General features: G+C 39.8%; 1 protein-coding gene across 3 annotated transcripts in view; it reads left to right on the top strand.

The window, feature by feature from the left end:
- The window catches only part of ADAMTS19 (ADAM metallopeptidase with thrombospondin type 1 motif 19), a 277546-nt gene that overhangs the window by 50218 nt on the left and 205021 nt on the right, over positions 1 to 22307 (top strand). For all 3 annotated transcript variants that reach the window (XR_002087243.2, XM_019478175.2, XM_019478176.2), the window contains 4 exons: positions 6113 to 6278; positions 11839 to 12011; positions 12734 to 12817; positions 14893 to 15050. Coding sequence is in view for 2 of the 3 variants with exons in the window: in XM_019478175.2 (XP_019333720.1) it covers positions 6113 to 6278; positions 11839 to 12011; positions 12734 to 12817; positions 14893 to 15050 (581 nt within the window). In the remaining variant the exon portion in view is untranslated. The remainder of the gene's footprint in view (positions 1 to 6112; positions 6279 to 11838; positions 12012 to 12733; positions 12818 to 14892; positions 15051 to 22307) is intronic.

The raw sequence follows: 22307 nt of genomic DNA, 5'->3' as shown, positions 1-22307 counted from the left end.
CATGAGGGTACTCCAGTGTGGGGTTAGCCAGCAAGCAGCCCCTGCACTAGAGCACCCTCATGTCCTAGCCAGCCCCATCAGCATCTACATGTGGCTGCTGCTCACTAAAGAACAAATACTAACATGTGGCAGAATTAATTAGTTTCCTGTGGCCTAATAACACCACACATGTAGACACTGAGACTACTGTGGAATTAATTAGGCAGCTTTGCAGTAAATGTCTCATGTAGATGTGCCCAGTGACAGTCGTTTTTTAGGAGCTGGGGAACGATTTCCTCATCGAGCGGCATTACGTGGACCCACATCACAAACAAGACAAGATAGTCTGAAATGTCATCATGATGTCTGTATCATGACTTACCTATGTTCTTTACAAGGAAGCTTCACTGTTTTATCAGAGAATCTTTACAATCTAAGCATTATATAATTAAATATTGGGAAATTATGCTGTATTAGCTTATGACATTTGCAGGCTACTTTTGTCTCTGCCTTTATCTTTACTCCTAGAATGGGATAATTCTTCCTTTTCTCCTTCCTTGCTCCTTTCTGGATGTAGTGTGTCCTTGTACGTATTTCTTTTTTTTCTTACCCTTAATTTTCTTTCTTGTCTTTAAAGATGTGAGGGTTTTTTTTCTCTCACCCTCAAAGGAACAAGGAGGGGATAGAATCTAATGTTTTTAGATGTATATCATTAGGGCTCTACCGAATTTATGGCAGAAGTAGGCTGTGCTGCAGCTCCTTTAATCTTGCAGGTTCCCCCATGCACTCCCTTCTCCTGCTGCTGATTGGTGAAGGGGCCCCACTTGATTGGCAAGGAAGGGAAAAGTGGAGTTTTAAATATGGCACCTTTTTTGCCTTCCTGCCAGTCAACTCCAAGCAGCAGGGCTGCCAGGGCCCCTTGGCGAATCAGCAGTGGGAGGCAAAAATGGTACCATATTTAAAACCACAGTTTTTGCCCCCCACTGATCAGAAGTGAGCTGCAAGCAGGGCCCTTTTACCAATCAGCAGTGCCTGAGGGCTGGGGGGACTTGGAAGATTAAAGAAGCTGCAGTGCAACCAACTTCTGCTTTGAATTTGGTAGGGCTCTATTAATGTATTGTGGTATTTCTCACATGCCTGTGCCTCTTACTTGTTTCAGGTTCTACAAAAGGACTGCTTTTTGGTCAGAACTTGTTTTTTTCTGACTTTCAGTAGGAACAGACAAAGCTGATCAGCAGGGATCCTGGTTTTCTCTCTTTAAATACAAATTACAAATTCTCTGATTAAAACCCCCAAATCCGTGTTTTTCTGCAATCAAAATGAAACACCACTGTATACATAGGTATCAGTTGAACACAATTTTTATTGATATACTTACAATTTTAAAGCATTTTGGAAGCCTACCAGTGTCTCAATCAAAAATAAATTCTAAATATCTATAAATGTTGGCATTTGATTTTGAGTTTCTTATTATGGAAAATCAGGGCTCCCCCTGCTCCCTTTGCTCACTATGACTCAGATCCAGCTGTGGCTGTCCCCCTTGCTGCTTTGTGGTGCTGAGCAGCCCTGATATGCTGGTTCTCTGTCCATGCTGACTCGCATCCCTGACCCCTGCAGGACCCTGCCAGCCTGCAAGGGGAAACCTACCATTTCCCATGTTTTTCTCCTTTCAAGGAGAAAATCTATGTTTTTCTTCTTAAAATGAGAAAATCTGCATTTTACTACATTTTTCCATGGCAAATGGAAAACCTGGATCCCTGCTGATCAGATATTTGCTTATCTGAATCAATGACTTCAAGTTGCATGTAGATCCTTAAAAAAATACTTGCAGATCAGGAACCACATTATGTGCCTAGCATATACCCAGTATAGCCAGCTGTCTGTATTAATAATAAAAGATTACCTTCATCTTTCTCTTATCTTAATTTCACATTAGTATAATTCCACTGATTGCAATAGAGTTGCTTTAAGTTTGTACATATGGAACTAACAGGAAACTCGAACCCAATCAAAGAAAATGGAATACGCTATTGTTTTAGGAAAATAAACTTTGCACTCTGGGCAGGATTTTAAAGAATGTTACAGCATACCTTATGTAGTTAAGGTTGCTGAATAGTCACCATTACATTGCCCCTTTTGAGATGCATCATTCCCAAATATTAACATCTTTGCTTTAAAATTTCCATCTTTTTTCTCTGCTTGGATGTGACTTTTTGTTTTTTAACGAGGTCCAGGATATTTTCAGGTAAAATGGGAACAACATTTTCACCAGTTAAAAATTCAAACTCTTTTATTTTTGATATCTCTGGAATAAATATAGCAGACATTTGAAACATGGCATGGGGATACTCCTTCTTCAGGGCTAGTGTCCCCTCTTGGCTTAAAAAATGGACTTATTTTGAGAAACATAGATTCATAGATTCATAGATTGTAGAGTCAGAAGGGACCATAATGGATCATCATGTCCAACCCCCTGCCCCTGGCAGGAAAGAGGACCGAGGTCAGATGACCCCAGCCAGGTGACTATCTAGCCTCCTGTTGAAGACCTCCAAGCTAGGTGATAGCACCACCTCTCTTGGAAGCCCATTCCAGAATAAATCCCCAAATGGCACATATTCCAATTCACAAGGATCTCGCTCTATTAGCATTTAATCTACTGGCTACTTACTTGCTATTTTCCTCTTCGTCCATGGACATACAAATATCCAAACCAAAAAAGCAAATACTAGAGATACACCAATTGATATTAGAGCAATTGCCCACATTGGAAGCACCAGTCCTAATACTGTGAATGCAAACGTATGGAGGTCTCCAAACTCTTGTATGGTGTGTGGTGGAAAATGTGTGGTGGAAAATTTTTATTTTTGGTTTGCATGTGCCCACATTATAAGCCATGCTGGGATATATATATATAACTCAGAACACACACTTTCTGTGTATTTACATTGTGCTCATTACCCTAGATGTCATGCATAATCATTTGAGACAGCCATCAGAGATGGATTAGGTACCTCCATCGCATTTACAATTTTGTTGTGTTGTATAGGAATAATTAAGAGGCAAGAGTAATTAGAGATTAGTGCTTGTTTAACAGGCCTGTCCAGATCTTTGGTTCAGCACATTTCAGTCAGCCAGCTACTCAGTCCAAAAGCTTCACTGACCTTTGGGATACCTCTGATGTAGCAATAACTTTCCTCCATTCTTCCCAGTCTTTTGCAATCCTTGTACAATCAGTCAGTTTTAATCCCATCTAGTCTTTGATGTTTGGTGGTCTCAGCCTGCTTTTATCCTGCTGAGCATCAGTGAAAGACATGGTTGTTGTTAACCTGGGCCTTAACCGATTTGGTGTGAGATTAGTTGACTGCTTTTGTGTCATCGGCAATTCTTTGGGCAAAAATAACCTGGTGGTGCCAATGTCTTCTTCAGGTATGGATGGCCGTCAGCTCTTTTGTGAGCTCACCTGCCCTTCGACAGGTTTTGTTTTTAGTTCTGCTGGGTCTCTGTAAACCCTCCTCACCTGGCAGACCGGGTGGGGGTGCCAATTTAGCCCAAGCACATTTATCCTACACATAATCTTTACCAATGTGTTTGCTACACATATGTGCTACATTTAAAATATACTTCAGATAAGATGTTGGAAACTGCAGGAATCCCCATCGTAGCAAATAGTCATTTTCAAATGTGTTACCTGTCCATATAAAGACAAGTGCTCCTAAAGCTTCCAAGGGAGGTAGTCGGGCTTGCAAAGGAGGTGGTGCTCTTCCCTACCTTGGGGGTCTTTAAGAGGAGGCTAGACATGCAGCTGGCTGGGGTCATCTGACCCCAGTGCTCTTTCCTGCCTGGAGCAGGGGGTTGGACTAGATGATCTTCTAATGTTCCTTTCGACCCAAACATCTATGAATCAATGAATAAAGAGTGTATCTATCTTGTGACCTCCTATGGCTGTTAAAATCAATCGGGTCTTTCTATAGTTTCACTGGCAGCTGTCAAATCCTAGGTAACTAATAATAATGGCTGTTTTTTGGCTCCTCTATCTTAATCATATTGCTCCTCTTCCCCCTGAAATGTATTTGTGTGACATACGTGTTTTGCTATCCATACTGACTGAAGGTCTGATACAGTCTTGCTGCTATCCAAATTTGTCTGAGATGGATCTACAGTAGTTGAATGAATATGGCTGATACTAATGCTCATTGCTAAATTTTTATGTTCAATTTTCCCTTTTCTCCTGGAATAACTCCAGGCATTAGAAGCAGTTGTTGGAGCCCCACAACAAAGCAGTGGGGTTCAAAAGCCAACATGGAATATGTTGACAGTCTCGGTCCAGCTGCTGAGTCTGTGGGTAGCAATCTAAGAAAACACACCCTTAAATTGTCCTTTCTATTATTCTTAGCAAAGAGGTCAGGGACTGAATGAGCATTGAGAATGAAATGATTTAATATTTTTGAAGGTATTTTCTCGAGGTCAGGGCTAATGAACACTAGCTACATATTATGATGAACCTTGCACAGCTGCTGCTTGTGAAATACTTATTCTGAGAATAAAAAGCTCCTGTTTCCCAAGATGTCAGTTCAACTTCTTTTTAAAGGCACCCAATTAAAAAGAAATGGTCCAAAATGGTCCATCAGTATCTGAATGAAGCTCAAAACCACCAACAAAAATCAGGAGAAAATTAGTCAGATTTACTTATATTCTACCTGTTGTTTAAACAAACCAATGTTCTCAATACAAGCAGGCTAGTTAGTATAACAATAAAGTATGCTGGCTATATGGGGACACTATCTCATTGTCGTAATGGAAGCATATTAAATAATTTAGCTTAGCTTCTAAATGTTTGATATTTAAGACTTCTGTTTCATATAAAATTGCCTGAAAAATAAGCACAGGAAAAAAAACAGCCAATCAAATCTGGCTATTAGAAATATTCCACACTACTAATGGTTAACTGATGGTAACTCTTTTCAGGATTTCCCATCAGAAAATTTTGAGAGAGGTTGAGGTGCAGCCAACCTACCACACTGAGAAATAAACTAACTATATACAATATTTAAGTTGCCTGTAAGAAGGGCTGTAATGCCCATGTATATGTTTGAGGAAATGCATAATTTGTACCACACATGCAATTTAATTTCATGTTCTCAGCTGGATCAAGGTTTGTTTCTGAAGATTTATCAATAAATGTTTTGTGAAGTTATGTCATACAAGAACCCTGATCAGGAACAGAATCCCATTAATTTCAGCAGAGGCAGATTTTTTCTATTTCTGTATATATGGGAATTAAATGCATGGAGAAGAACTCTACTTATTTGAGCCAGATGTGTCATTTTGTTTTTCTATAAGCAGTAGTATTTAATGGCTTTCAAATTTCTGGAATTAGAAGTCAGCTGACAGTTTTGTTCATGGTATTTTGTAGAAAAAATAAATTTCTTCTCTATAGACTTTGTATTTGTTGGCAGTCTTAGGAGATCTGAGTTGGATCACCATACATATTAGTTCTAAGAGCAAGTTTTTCAGTAGTTTTGTGAGCTCAACTATATTCTCATAAATCAGACCTACACTTGATGTAAACATCAGCTTTGACTCTCTTAACCCTGCACAGCTTATTTTCAAAGGAAAGACATTTTTAGCAATTAAAAAATCAATACTAGGGCTTCACAAGCATTTCAATTTTGTTGGAGCTATACACAGTTGCTAAATAGCTCATTTTTAAAATTCATCTTAAAACATGTACTGTTTTAGTAAAACTGCTTAGCAAAAAGTATGACAACATTGTGTATTATAAAGCTAGCATATAGATTTTGCTGTACATGCTGTACATATTTAATGACCCCATGGGTCCCCCAAAATAAGCCTTTAACATTCCAGATCCATATTATGCATCTGCTACTGGCATCTAGCCACCCACCCACACAGATCTTGTTGAATTAACTAAATTTTATTCTAGTGCACTGCAGCACAGAGGGTAATAAAACAGAAAGATGGTCACCTGGCTAGTAGGGTTACTAAAATAAAATACATTTAAAAATAAGTTTAAGTTTCTTTTGTTTTTTTCCTTTTGTGGGAGGTGTGTGTGCACTTCTATAGTTTTTTTAAAAGTAATTCCCTTACATATTCCCTTTCTTTTTCTTTCCAGATGGGGTTCATACAAATTAACGAGGACTTCATATTTATTGAGCCGCTCAACCGCACTTTGGCTGTGACAGGTTATGCACACAGGGTATACAGAAGGAAAAGGTCTATAGAGGAGAAAGTTGCTGAAAATCCAGTTTCTCACACTCATTACTGTGGTGTTGTTACAGGTAATATGCTGGTCTCATTAAACAGATTTAATGTATTGGGCATATTTAACTCCCCCCCAGCTAATACTTTTTCTTAATGACCTATCTGATTATTTTTCTAGCAATAACGGGATTTTAAGTGGCATGATGGACTTCTGGCTCTAAGTGGAACTGTGCATTCATTTATGTATGAATGTTGCACATCAAGTAAACCATTAGATTTTAAAGAAGGCTATGGGCCATCTTTCACTTTGATCCAACATTTATAGTCTGTTTCTTGTCTCCCTGTGTCATCTGGTTGGTCTCTGATGTACTTAATGAACACAGTGTTTATGACTTTGTCTTCCACTTCCAAACGACGGCTCTAACCAGCATGTTCATGAGGGAAAATGAATATAGCCAAGTGGTTATGGTATAGAGCTGGGAGGATGAGCTCTTTCTCTAAGGCTTCTTGATGCAGTCTACATGAAGCAGTCATGGGCTAAAATGTATAAATAGGTGGAGGAGCCAGGACTGGACTTTTGGAACTCTCTTAGATAAATGCTTTGACCAGTCATCTAGAGAGGAACCAATTCCTTTTTGCTTTCTCTTTTTGTCCTAAAGAATATCAAGTTACTTTTTAAAAGATTGGCACAGTTTAACAGGAGGTAGGGAGAGTACCTTCATCCCAAAACAGTTCATAGACTGTAGGTTGGAGCACTTTATAGCAAAGTGAGAGATTTGGGTTTGATTCCTTCAGACAAGGAGTCTGGTTCCCTTGCATCTTGCATGACTGCTCTAGCTTAACCAGTAGGCTGTTGCATAAACCAGGGTGTTGATACTGGCATGAATGACTCCTCAACTTTTGAAAGAATGGTTGTAGGCATCTTCCTTTCATGGAAGGTTCTAGACTGTGGATCCTAAGTGTATTAAGGCACCATTTTGTGTAGGGTGCCAGATTTCAGACATGGTCTTCTTTTCAGTGTTTTCATTGGCTAGCTTTAAGTAGCTACACCTGAGTGTGCGGACCTTAAATAGTTCCTGCTAAGTATGCTGGCTGTTTTGGTTTCCTTTCTGAAGTTACTCTGTGCACTATGTAGGGGTCTGAGGTACCTAACTCAAGGTTTGGGTTCTACTGCAGGGTCAGGGATATAAAAGGTGCAGAAATACCTTACTTCTAGGCACTTAAGTCCTTTTAGAAATTGGGCTCATATTCATTAGGTATCTTAATAGTTTATGTGCCTAATAATTCTCGCCCAAATAAGTCAAGATAATGAGTTCCATACAAAGTTCATTTGACAGACAGCATTTAGATGTTTACTGTGCAGTGGACTAATTAACTGTGGGCAGTAAACATTGCATATCTACATGTGCACCCTATTAGGCTGGAATAGTTTAATTAATTCTGCAGCAGGATAGTACTTGCAAACACAAGTACTATCCTGCTGTGGAGTTTTTCACTCTGTAGCAACAAATATGTAGACAATGCTCTAGCTGGCTAGGGCAGAAGGGTGCTTCAGTGTAGGGACTGCCTGCTGGCTAGCCCCATGTTGGAGTACCCTTATGCCCCAGCAGGCCACTCTGCAGCATGTGGAGCTGAGGGGAGCACATTGGCAGGGTCCCCTGCCAGCCAGGGCTGCCCTGACCCAGCTCAACATGCTGTGGTCTTGGGCTCACATGCAGACGGAGCACTGAACTCCAGAGTTTACTCATGAGCACTAATAGCACATGTAGATGCACCCATAGGCTAGAAAATAAAGAGAAAATTTATTAATTGGAATGTAGACACCACAGAAGCACAGCTTAAGAGACCAACAGATTAGTTATATAGTTCCTCTTATGAGAGAATGTAGACTTTTGACCTCACGGGAAAAGAAGTGGGATGGAGTAAGAGCTTGAGAACACAAACTTGCAATGCCTCCTCAAATGGTGCTGGTGAGAAACTGGCACAAGTCCGGGCATAAGGAGTGCTGAATAATCTGAGGGTTGCAGTGCTTGGTTACAGTCACTAACAGGGAGTGATTCTGAACAACTTATTGTTTTTTTACATTTTCTGTAACTATAGAAAAGGATTCAAAGGCTGTGTTGTAGAGTACCCATTGGTAGGTTTCACTGTGTTCTTTATTCCATTGCCAGCTAAAGGGAGTTGATTGCATTGGACTTGTGTAGGTATAATGTAAATCTTCATGAGCCATTTATTTGCATGATCTAATTTCTATATCAACAGCTCATGTACAATATAAATAAATACTTTTGCATAGAGGTACTTTATCTTATCCCTGTATTTCTTTACATATTTACCTGCTTATAACTATATAAAGAGCTGTACACATCTTTTTAGACATTACCAGATTATTTGGCAATAATCATTGAAATCCAATCTTTTTAATGCCAGTTAGGGCAACACATTATAACCCTAGTTATTTGAAGATCTTGTAGAAATGGAAATCTTCAGATAAATGAGATTTTAAAGGATGGGGAAGCCTGCCAGTAAACTTTGAAAAGGCCAGCTGGCTTGGAACTGGCTTGTCAGAAGGCTCTAATGAGACTGATGTCCAAAGCCCCTTGAAAAGTTGTCCTTTTGCAGAGCTGAGAAAAATTCTTATGGTGTACAATCCTTAAAGACAACATACTTTTTCATAAACCAGGATTGTCCTAAAATGCATAAGTGCCTTTCTCTATGATGACAATATTGAGAAACAGTACTAGAAATATAGCTTATTATTTTCTGTTGACACCACTAATTGTTCATTTTGAAGCATAAATTATTCAGCTACTTAAAAGCTGAATAGAACGATCAGCAGATATTTTTTAAAGCAGAAATACTAACGTCCCATTAATTTTTCTAGCTAATAGCTGCCATTTCTAACTAAGAATAAAGCAGTGGATAAATTGTGTTGCTGTAAACTTTGCTGGAATCCAACAGCCCTTCTAGGATGTGGGGAAATGGACTAGATGACTCACTAGAGGTCTTTTCTAACCCAAATTTATCTATTAATTAATCTTACAGTCATAGCCTTCTTTTTTCAGCATTAAATGCTTGTATGGTAAGTCATAGCTGTACAGCTTGTAGGGTGTGTTTCTTGGCCAGCATCCTGACACTGAAGTTTCATTAAAAACTGATTCTCTAAAGAATGACAAAATAAAGGAGCCCCTGTGGTTCTACAGTTAACAGTCATGTGTGTAAAGTTAGGGACTATTCATGTGTATAAAGTTAATTTTGTATGTTAAGTGTTTGAAAGACAATGCCCAGAGACATTAGAATTACACCTCCCAGAATTTTTATTTAATATTTTTAAAATCAGTTTGGTTTTGAAGCAAATATAGCTTGTATGCTTTATGCATTTGTCACATATTGACATGCCTTGGCAAAAGCAACAACGTGGCTTTAATTCTGGAAAATAAAAGTGCAAAGTTGTATGTAAGTTCATGTATCTTGTTTTATTTTAGACAATCAGGACTTGTAGTAGAGATGATATTTTTATTAGACCAATAAGATTTTTGCAAAAGAATTTTTAATTACAAACTTTTGGGCACAAATATACTTTATCAGGCATGGGAGAAAAGATTGTAAAAGTTCTCCTGGGTAGAAATGAAATTTCATATTTCATAGGATTTCACAAAGGAGTCAATAGATGGAAAACTCCCTTTATTTTATTTTAATAAGTTATCTTTCTACAAATGAGAGTGAGAAAAGGTATTTTTTATAAATTGCTGTATTTTAAGAATGAGGTGCACACCTGTTTGTTTTTTTTGTTTTTGTTTTTTTTTGGTTTTTTTTTTTTTTTAGCATGCAGTACTTTGTTAACACAATATCATTTCCCCCTGCTGAGCTATCTTTCTCCTGTCTGAGTTATATCCTTTTAAATCTTGAGATTGTTTTAGCACTTCCTTGAAAAATTGTTCTTCAGATTTGGAAAGCACACTCATATTAAAATGGAGTAAAGGAATTTTCCTCTTTGTGATGAAGGCAATTAATTGAAAAACATGTTCTTTCAGTCTCCCAATGCCTGAATGTTTCTAGAACATGTGTTTATAATTGTCATCTTCAGCAGAAATTTTGTTGAAAATATAGCACCCAATGCTACGCATTTACACAGGGCCTTTTGTTTGCATTATTCTACTGGTGTATATAGCTTTCATTTTGAAATGTTTTCATACTTTTTCTATAAAAAAGTTTCTTTTGATTCAGTCCTCTGGTATATGATTATTTAAGCTCTTCCTTCAAAAGCAAAGTCTGATCTAGAACTTTATTAATAAATTACTTTTTATGTACAGCATGATCTTATGTGTTCATTTGGAATTTGAATATGCATCAATCCAAGTTGCCTTGTTATATGCTAGGGTTTGTTGACTTCAGGGTATTTTGTGTTTTCTGATGGTAGGAGGGTTTCTTCCCTAATTTAGTGAGTCTGCTTTTGTGCTAACATACAACAATATTCGGTCTTCCTTTATTAGCAAGATCAAGGACAAAATGCAGTTTTTTGTGTAGATTAGGAATAGAGAGGAAGGTTCAAAATATCTGCCTGGTTCTGGTGCTTCTGCTGAATGGGACTCCTATTTGAATAGTTGTTTGGAATAGTGATATAATCCATGGCCTTGATCTGAGCACAGCAGCACAAGTATAATCCCTTGAAAGTACTTATTAGGGTATATAATGATTACATTATATCTTAAATACATTCCTTCACATAGTGTAGCTATTAGGGGTAAGCGAAACGGGGGCCCTATTTGATTCAGATTTGGCCCGAATCAGGGACAGCGATTCAGTTCATTGATGCAGATCACTGTCCCTGATTTGATTTGGCTGAACCCGAATCTGACAATTTGATGCTGATTTGGTGAATCAGTGATGCGGACCCAGGCACAGCTTTAAAAGTTTTTTCTACAAACCTTGAGGTAGCAGCGCGGCTCGTGATCGCTGCGGTGCTGGGGTGAATGCAGCATCCTACAGCAGTGTGGAGGGCTGTCCAGTGTAATCGGCAGTGAACCCATGGCCCCCCAGCCTGGAAATTGGCTGCAGAGGGATCCTGGGTGCCCCCCGCCCAGACCCAGAGGGCACCAGTCGCCCATCTAGGGGGTGTGGGGGGCCCCCCCCCGCACGCTACCCAGTGGACCCGTAAGTGCTTCTGGTCCACTTCCGGGTCTGCTGCTGGAGCCCCCCGTGCTTCTGTGGGATGCTCCGTCTGGCCCAGCACTGCAGCAATCGCAAGCCCCAGCTACCTAGAAGCATGTAGAAAAAACATTTAAAGCTGTGTCTATGTCTGAATGCTGAATCTGTCCAAATCGCTGAATCTGTCTGAATCTCTCTGAATTGATTTGGTGGGTTCTGAGTTGATTTGGAGAGATTAAAGGGCCCTCTGATTTGATTCGGATTTAGAGATTCGGCTGCCGAATCGGGCCGAATCTCTGCCAAATCGACTCAGGGACCGAAGCTTCGCACAGCCGTAGTACCTATCTTACTGCTCACAGATAAATTGTTAGTGGCATTTGTAGTACAAATTGTTTTTCCAGCAAATTCAGTAGTATCAATGATATGCTGTTATATAATGCTGCTGCATTAAAAGATGAATTCATGCAGCATTTTTTTTTTATGTTACAGAGAAGAGAAAATCCAAGAATCAAAAAGTATCAGAAAGTGGAAGAAGAAAAAGATATTCCTATAAATTACCTCAAGAGTACAATATAGAAACTGTAGTGGTTGCAGATCCAGCAATGGTTTTATATCATGGAACAGATGCTGCCAGACGATTTATTCTAACCATCTTAAACATGGTAGGAAATTCTTAGAACTTACCTTAGCCTTTGCACAATAGATTGATTTGCTTGTTAGATTTAATGATACACTTGTAAGTGGAGTCAATGAAATGTAATGGAACCTCAGAATGCTCTCAGCATAAAATTACTGGTATACTTGTAATTGATACTATGTACCTTTGACAGTGAAGGCAAGAAATGGGACTTGATCAGCCTGATTGCTTAGAAACCAGACCTATTAAGAATGAATGCTCATGCCCAAAGTGACATGTGGTCCTTCTCATATAGAGGAATCCTATGATGCTCTTGGTTGCTGGTGGCAGAGTACTATTATAGCCTGAGAAGTGATAAAATGTTACTGCCTCTTCCCAGCTACAGCTCAATTTAACCATGATCTTTTGTTCAACTCAATGGGACTTCTCATGCGTAACACAATGTATGTGTGTAAGGGGTTATAATGTATAGAATAGAGGTTATAGTCATTGTCAAGTGTAAAATGAACTCTTTTTTGGATACTAGAACTAAAATACTATATTAACCCCTTGTTTGCCCCATCTCTGTCCAAAAAAGAGAAAGGTAATATATTAGCTTTTATGTTGTACTGCTGTGTAGCAAAATTCAGGTACTCAAATCAAAGTACTACAGAATTATTAGGTGTCTTTATATTCTGAGATTTGACTTTTTAAAGCTATGTTCTATATAATGAAATCATTTTTTTTTGTTTTTGTTTTTCATTTTAGGTTTTTAATCTTTTTCAACACAAGAGCCTCGGAGTGCAAGTGAATCTTCGGGTGACTAAGCTTGTTTTGCTTCACGAGACTCCAGTAAGTAGTAACTTCATTTCTCTTAGTCAATGCAGAAGGACATTTGAAAATGGATAAAAGAGTAGGGTTATGTTGTTTGCTTCCACACTAAAGCATGGCATGCAGTAACCAATCTCTTAGTACACCCTGGCAAATTGTGTCAATTATTTTCTTTGTGTATTTATTAGGGCTGTGTGAAGCTTCAGTTGCTGATTTGATTCAGAGGAGATTTGGCCTGATTTGGCAGCTGAATCTCTGAATCTGAATCAAACCAGGAGATCCATTAATCTCTCTGAATTGAATCAGAAGCATCTGAAGTGATTCGGAGAGATTTGACAACTCAGCCATAGACACAGCTTTATATGTTTTCTCTATGTACCTTGAGGTACTTGGCACGGCTTGTGAATACTGAGATGGTGGGGCGGATGGAGTATCTCACAGGAGCATGGCGGGGTCTCTCGCATGTTCCGCAGTGGACCTGGAAGTGGACCAGAAGTACTTTTGATTCACTTTGGGGTCCACTGCAAAGTATGCAGGGAACCCCCCGGCCCCCGGCTCAGGAACTGGTGCCTCAGCAACTGGTGCGATCTAGCGCAGGGGATGGCAAGGCAGCACAGCTGGGCTGCCTTCCTGCCCCTGGCGCGATCTAGCATGGGGGGTGGTGCTGTAGCCCAGCTGTGCTGCCTCCCTGCCTTCTGCCGAATCTGACACCAGGGATGGGAAGTCAGCCCAGCTGGACTGACTTCCCATCCCCAGCACTATGGTCGAAATGTTTTGACTTTCAAAATGTTTTGACTAGCCTCGTTTTGTTTCGAGGCTATTTCAATGGCCTTTGTTTCATTTTGATTTTGCTGTTTTGGCCTCGAAATGAGTCAAAACAGTGTCAAAATGAAATGGCTGTTGAAATTTCACACAGCCCTAGTGCACATGTGTGTGTCAGTTGTACCATAAACAAAGCACTAATGGTAACAACAGGTATACATTTGAAGTTGTTTCAAAAGGGCAACATCTGTTTAATTTTCCAGTTGTTACATGTGGACAAGTTGGGAATGAAGCAGAGCCAAGGCTGGCGTTGTCCCTGGATGGAGCAGTTTTAAAATTAGATCACTTATGCTACGCTTATGTCATTCCCTGCTTGTCCACACATAACAATTAGAACATATTAGTTTCTGCCCTTCTGAAGTGTTCCTCTTGTTGAAATAGCTCCATATATATATATGTCCATATCCTAAGTAGTATAGTGTTGCTATATTTTCAGACATCATTGTTAAGCTTATTTTTTAAATCCTGTTATCTTGTTGAAGAGAACTGAATCAGCTGGCATAGTTGGTGATGTTCTTTGGAGTGACCTATGCTTCTTACATTGCATTTCAGAGCAATATTATGTGGACATATTGTTATTTTTGTAAAGTGGCTAAGACATCATTCCATATTATAGTTAAAATTCACAACAATAAAACATAGAATGGTCTTATTCATATGAGAGAGATTTCTAGTATATGCATTTAAAGAAATGAGGTTGTATTTTTCCTACCTGGGTCTAGACATAAATATTCTTCATTCTGTAAGTGCAGTGAACTCCCATTTATGTCAGTGGGAGATTGACATATACAGGATGAAAGAACTTAGGTGATAGAGTCCTTTGAGGCTGAATTTTCACCCTTAAGTCAAATAAGGATAGTCTACATTCCTGAAGCTAAAACAGTTCTGCCCTGAATATAGTATTATTGTAAAACAGAACATTTTTTATCAAATCAGTCAAAGTGTGTGCTTAAATCGGGAAAACCATTTCAGAAGAATTTTTGTTTTTTGTTATTTTTGGTATTTTAGAGTGGAAAACAGAGTTAGAGAAAAATAATGTATAGGTAAATGTCAATTCAAAATGTATAATGAATAATGAAATCTGTTATAATTTCACATAAACCATTAGGATTGCTAGACAAGGCATTTTAAGGAAATTTTGATCTTTGGGTGAAAATTGTTCTCAGCTTTAAGATTATTTAAACTCTTAGTATACCCGGACATATTAAGATCAGAGAACTATAAATGCATACAAACCATGATGTGTGATAATATGGCATGCATTTCAATTTCAGGCAGATATGTATATTGGTCATTATGGGGAAAAAATGCTGGAGAGTTTCTGTAAATGGCAACATGAAGAGTTTGGCAAGAAGAACGATATACATTTAGAAATGTCAACAAGCTGGGGAGAAGACTTGTCATCAGTAGATGCAGCCATACTGATCACAAGGTAAGATATATAATAATTCTTGTTATTAAAAAACATAAAAAGATTGGTATACTGCCTTGATGGCAGTACTGTTAAACTAAAGTAGTTCAAATGCTTTATGAAGTGACAAGAGCAAGTTGAAGTTAGTTGTAGCAATGAGTCTACACTCAGTCCTTACTCCTGCTTTTTTCTGATAATTTATAAAAAGTACTATCATAGATTTGAGGTGTTAGAAAAAGAGGCAATGAAACAATTTGGTAATTTAAAAAGCAGTGGGCATTAGATCCAGACGGTAAATAGTTGAGATCTCTAAAGGAGCTTATGTTTGTAGTGAGTGGGCACATTTGCATGCGTCCCTACGGCACCTTTGTTACTGTGCCATCATTTAGTACTTCCTTCTGGCATTACTGTGCAGTACCGTTGCCTACATTTTTTCCCCGATTCTACTGCACAGTAGCAAGAAGCTACTGCACAGTAGTTCATTACTACAATGCAGTGGCATGACACACAGTTACTGTCTGGGGATGCCACTGTGTAGAAGTAATGACCTACTGTGCAGTAGCTTGTTGCTACTGCACCATAGCTTCTTGTGTAGGTGTGCCCTTTGACTATTTAAATAAGATAGTGGATAAAGGAGAAGCAGTTAATACAAAGGACAGAATCCCAATATCACATCACTTTACCCAGTTACCCAGCAGCACAATCCTTTAACTACCAGGTTGTAAATTAGGCATTATCCAATTCAATTTCTAGTCCTCCTTTTGAGGCTCACAAAGTGAGAGAGAGTTGTGCAGCCAAGAGGAGGAGTTAACAAACAGAGATTGCTTTGTTAAATGAGATGGAGGTCTTTCTGCTTGTGACTACTAAATTCTTTTAGTAGCTTCTTACGAGGGACCTCATCAAAGGCCTTTTGAAAATCTAAACAGTTTGGGCAGAAAGTGAAAGAGTCTTGGGCGCCTAGGGGCACTGAGAGGTGTGTAAACATGTACTAACTTTGGAGGAGATTCGGCCCGTTTCAGTGGCCATATCTCTAAATCCAAATTGAATCACGAGACCAATAAAAATGTTTGAATCAATTTGAAGTTCTCTGAATCAATTTGGAAAAGATTCAGAGAGCTTTGGAGATACAGGCAGTCCCCACTCCCTGCCGCAGAGAGCTTGACCTGGACTCCATGCTGGTAAGTAGAGGGTGGGGGAGGCAGGGCTGGAGATGAGGGCAGGGGACCATCCCACAGGCCCCATCCCATGCCTGCTCCCCCAGTCCCCCTGAGAACCCCCGCCCACTCTTCCAGTCCACCACCCATGGCTGCCCTGCCTGGTCCCAGTTCCTGGCTCTTGAAAAGAAAAAAAAAAAGCGCCCCCATTCACTGGGTGCTGCCAGGCAGGGGGGCAATCCCCACTGTCCCTCATTTTCCCATGCTTCTTGGGGGACTCTGCCATGAACCCCCGCCTGCTCTCCCAGCCCCCCATGTCTGCCCCACCTGGCCCTAGCTCCTGGTTCTTTAAAAAAGAAACAGAAAAAAAACCAAACCCCACACTCACCAGATGTTGCAGCCACCGTTGGGGCTTCTGGGGACTCATGGCAGAGTCACCGACCCAGAGCAGGGCAGTGGTGGGCAGTGGAGATCACTCCCCCTGCCTAGCAGGAGCCGGTGAGCCTGTGGCTTTTTTTTCCCTTTTTTTTCAAAGAGCGGGGAGCTGGGGCTGGGGGGGCAGCCATTGATGGGGCGGTGACAGTGGGCGGGGGATGGGGCCTGTCCGATTCAGAGATTCAGTGGTGGCTGAATCTCTGAATCAGATTCGGCCAATTCAATTCAAGACAGTGATTTGAATCACCGAATTGAATCACCGTCCCCCGAATAGCCGAATCTGAAGTGAATACTAGCCGCTTAGCACAGGGCTAGTATATATGCACCCCTGTATGGCTAAAGGTAGAGTAAGATTTAGGCCCAACTACCTTCCCCCTGAGAACTGCTGCATTTCATGGATAGGTGAAAAGTCCGTTTTATTTTTAGACAGTGCAATGCTTTAAGTTATTGAGATAACCAGGCTTAAGTCCTGATTTTCTGATTTATTATTAATAGTTTTCCTTTGGTCTTACAAATGTTTACTTCTCAGTTTCAACATGCTTTACAAAGGTAAATATCATTATCCTTGTTGACAAAATTAAGACACGGAGTGAAAAAGTAATTTTTTGAGGACATGTAATAGGTCAGTGCCAAAGCCAAGAATTAGAGCCCAAATTTCTTGGCTTTTATTCCAGTGGCATTATTCTCTGGAATACACTACCTCCCATCTCAGGGCTGTTTCAGCTTTTAATAAATCATACCAGTGTGGTTTTCTGACTGTGGGAATGTTTTGCTAATCCAGACTCCCTCTGCACATTGTCAGGGTTTATGGTATTGCTAACCCCATGTGTGGCTACATTTGTGTGTTTTGCTAGTTCAAAGAGTCTCATTCTGTTTTACAAACACAGAACAGACTCCCTTGTCATAACTTACAAACAACCCTGGATATTAGACCTGCTTTACTGAGAAAAATAATATTGTTTAAAACTGATGAACATCAACTACTATTACAATATTCTATATGTAGAAACATGTTTTAGCTTATTAAACTTTCTTGTAGCAAATCATTAAAAAATGTCCCCCCCTGCTTTCTATAGCTTGAGAACAGAACAGAAGGATCCTTAGAATGCTTTGCTCTTCCTAGGTCAGTCAACTCTGTGAGTTTACCTACAGCAAAGGAATTAACAATAAAATACTGAGCCATCACATTACTAGTAAGCTAATTTTAATGTCATCATATGTTTGAAAGAAATATACATATTTTGCTTCTCACACTTAATTTTTTTTTTACTCTGTCAAAATCTGGTTCCTTTGATATTTACAGTGATTTAGCTTCAGGTTATATTTGATGGAATTTGTACAGAGCTGAAATAATGATAGGAGGAATTATATCTTTGATAAAAAGTGACAAAGTGGTAAGTGGTACATATAGTAGTTGGACTTTCTAAACCTTAATGAGCTTTTACTGTCTTGGAGTGTATGGTAGGTATGCAATTATTGTTCGCATATTAAAGATAATGAAAGTATGGTCCAGTGACTTGCCTAAATTCACTGAGGTGAATTTGTACCAGAGCTAGGATTAGCATTAATTGGGTATTCCTGTCTTCTCTAACATGGAAAGATGATATACTGGCTGTGCAATCCCTTAGAACTGTCCTCTGTTGAGCTCTTTGTTGCTGTCTGGTGTGGGAGAGGCAGAACTGTGATTTTGGTTTCTCTTTCCTTTCCTGCTTTTGAGAATATCTTGCTCGGGGGGGGGGGGGGGGAGGAGGGGGCTGCTAGCTAGGCCTGTGAGAAGTGGCTAGTATTCACATTGGATTCGGCTGATTTAGGGGACAGTGATTTAATTTGGTGATTTGAATCACTGTTCCAAATCGATTCAGGTGAATCTGATTCAGAGATTTGGCCACTGCTGAATCGGCCTAATCTCTAAATCGGACAGGCCCCATCTCTCACCTATTCTCCCAGCCCTGTCAATAGCTGCCCTGCCTGGCCCCAGCCTCCCAGCTCTTTGGAAAAAAAAAAGAAGCCCCCACTCACTGGCAGCTGCCAGGTCGGGGGGGGGATGATCCCCGCTGTCCCCCACTGCCCCGCGCTGTGTGGGGGGCTATGTCACGAGCCCCCAACCCCCGCCTGCTCTCCCAGTCCCAGCTCCCGTCTCTTTAAACAAAAACAAAAAAAATTCCACTCACTGGCTGCTGCCGGGTGTGGCGGGGGGCAATCCCTGCTGCCCCACCACTGCCCCATGCTGCATAGGGGGCTCTGCCATGAGCCCTCTGACCCCAGCCCGCTTTCCCAGCCCCCCCCCATAACTGCCCTGCCCAGCCCAGCTCCCGATTCTTAAGAAAAAAAAAAAATCAATCCATACACTCACTGGCTGTTCCCAGGCAGGGAGGCAATCTCTGCTGCCCCCTCGCTTCCCCATGGTGCATTTGGGGGCTCTGCCACGAGCCCCCAAAAGCCCCGAGGCCACTGCAGCAGCTGATGAGTGCAGGCTTTTTTGTTTTTTTTTGTTTTTTTTAAAGAGCCAGGAGCTGGGTCGGGGGGCACTCATGGGGGCTGGAGGAGCAGGCAAGGGATGAGGCCTGGCAGGGGTCCCCCCATGGTCCCCTCCCCCTCTCTTCCAGGCCCTGCCTCCCGCCCCCTGCTTACTAGCACAAAGTCCAGGTCCAGGTCCCTGCGGTGGTAAGCAGGGCCTGCCTGAATCTCCAAAGCTCTCCGAATATTTTCCAAATTGATTCGAAGAGCTTCAAATCAATTTGGACCTTTTTATTGACCTCCTGATTCGATTCAGATTCAGAGGTTCAGCTGCTGAATCGGGCCGAATTTCCTCCAAATCGAATCAGCACCCGAAGCTTCGCACAGCCTGACTACTAGCAGGTACAAGTCCTTGTGCCCAGGAAAGCGCATGACTGTACAGAGGCTAAAATGGCAGGGTCATTCAACAAAGACCTGTTCTATGGCTTTTGTAAGAGGCAGGGTGATGCATTTAATAGTCATAAAGCTCTTATCGCTAAGTTTGGTGAAATTATTCCACTGAAATTTGACTTTATAAAACTAAGTTCATGCAGGGTTATGCAGTGTGGGGGAAAACACTTATTTAATTTCATTTTCAGAGAGTTTTTTCCCCCCAAACTGCAGTGTAGCCAGTTTTCAGTATTATTATGAATGCTCTGTGTTTTTTAAGACCTCTGCTACTGCTATTAAGAGATTTTGGGAGAATCTCAGCTATAATTTTTTTAATGGCTGCAGTTTTCAGAGGTGCAGAGAAGTTTGAATTCATGAAGAGAGTGTGTCTTAAAAGGTTAGAACCCAAAGAAAAGGAACCTCACATTTTTACTAAAAACATCTAATAAACTTTAAATCAGTCAGATTTTTTTGGCATAGGTTTGGCCTCTTGTGGTTGCCAATAATGTGTAGTATATGTCAGAAAGCTTGCTTGACTTCACATAGTTCTGTTATATCATTCTTAAATACTATAGTATACCAGCTGCACATTTCATTCAGAATTTTCTCTTACTTATTCACCTGTAAAATATTCTACTACCTACTTAAATGTGATTTTTTGGACCACAACTGATCTTCCTGATAACCAGACTTCCATATGACTACGTCTGTACTGTACGTTTACTGTGCTAGGTAGCATCGTTCTGAAACATGCCAAATTTCTTCATCCACACTGTCTTCTAAACCAGAAACATTGTAGTTGCATTCACATGTCCTTGGACTGATTAGCCCTGCTGAGCGGAAAAGCCAATTAGCCCACCCACACTGCTGCAGGCTAAGGATGCCCACACTACTTGTTCAGAAAACATTTAGAATAGAGCTTTGTTTCAGCACAGTGTTGCCTGGCAGGGTGAGTTGTGAATAGTGAGTGGAATGGTCGTGACATCCATACTTTCTACATCATACTTATGACTTCTATTTGAGCAACAGCTTAATATTTTTACAAAGTGATGGAGAACCAACTGTATGCCACAGTAAGTTGCTCCGATGGGTAATTTTTTCATGTTCTAAGTTAGGCCCCATTTTTCATTTTAACTTGTGTCATTTTGGCTGTTAGCCATTGAATCTCACTACACCCTTTTCTACTAGAGTAAAGAACTAATAGATATCTCTTTCCTATGTAAGTGCTGGTCGACTATCATCAAGTCACCATTTCTTGTAGATAAACAATGGAGACTGAACTTCTTTAGTCTGTTTCCTGACATCTATTCATTCTTGTAGATCTTTTAAGAACTCTGCCATTTTTCAATTTGCTTTTGGAAGTGTGCTTACCAGAATTGGACAAAGTAATCTGTTAATGGCCTCACTAATGCCATGTAAGATATATTACCTTCCTGCTCCTATCTGATATTCTTCTGAATGTGTATTCAGTGGTCACATTCAGCCCCTAAGCTGCAGTGTTGCCATTAAAGCTGAAATGATCATATACCACTTCCCCTAAGTTCTTTCAGTTCACCGTAGGATGTAGTATCCTATTTTATAACCTATATTCCTTGAGTCTACCATTTGGCTGTATTAAGACAATATTATTCCAATGAGCTCACCTTATGAAGCAAACCAGTCACTTCCTTTAAGTGACCTATGTTTGTTGTTATTTACTGTGACATCAGTTTTTGAGTCATGTGAGGTATTTCTAGCTTTTAATGTTTTATTCCAGATTAGTGTTAAGATCTGAGGCCACAGAAAAAGGGGACCCAGCTCAGAATAACTCCAATAGAGTGATAATTTTACATTTATATTTATATTTAGATATCTATTAGTTTTTTAGTTCGGGTAGTATAATACACCTGTTTATGATTTTTGTACTATTCCAATTTTTTATTGGAATAGTATACACAGGTTAGAAGATAAATATTGTTTTGGGCTTTAGGTAGAAATGAAATAATTGCTTACAATTGCTTGTAATACCAAGCTTCAAGAATCTTTCAGATATTTTAAATAAGATAAAGAATTCCTGACCCCATCAAATCCACTGTTTACTTCTACATCCAACATAGTATTTAAACGTATAATTACTTACTTACTTCATGAACTGAAGCCCATGATAAGAAGTTAATGTCATCATTCACCTTGCTGAATATCTCCTATTTAAATTATCCAACCGACAATGAACTAATATTTGTCAATGTGTTAACTTCATTGCCTCTTATAATCCTCCAGAGTGCACATTCAATTAACATTAAAAAAGAGAGTGAATAACATGCTTTGTATGTCTTGTGGTTCTGTGGCCTATGTTAGGGGCACTTTTCAGAATGCTCTGTTGTCCGAATATGAAAGGTGTACTTGAAACCTTGTCATCAGTCACCTGGTAAATGCCAAACTACTGGCATTTGCTAATACAGTGTGAATATTATTGGCCCTTTGAGCCTATTAATTGAAACTGTAGTTAATAGTAGCCATGTGACTTGTGGAAACTTGTTGCTTGATAAATTGTCCCAAAGTCTTTTATGTGTGAAAGAGCCTGATATCTTGGAACATGCAGGCAAAAAAGCCCTAGGTTTTCTTTGCTAAACAACCCCATTTTAAAGCACATCCTTACAGTTTTGCAAAGCTATTCATATTAGAGAAGTAAGGAGAATTGGAAGAAGAAAGAAAAAGTATTGGAAACTTAATTTTGTTCTTAATATTTGATAGGCTGTTTAAAATTATTTTGCTTAATTTACATTGGGGAGTTATAGATAAGTCTGGATTTAGAAATACAAAG

Source organism: Alligator mississippiensis, chromosome 3, assembly GCF_030867095.1.
Source record: "Alligator mississippiensis isolate rAllMis1 chromosome 3, rAllMis1, whole genome shotgun sequence".
Classification (NCBI taxonomy): Eukaryota; Metazoa; Chordata; order Crocodylia; family Alligatoridae; genus Alligator; species Alligator mississippiensis.
Note: the sequence above shows the minus strand (reverse complement) of the source record. Positions and strands in the feature narration are given on the sequence as shown.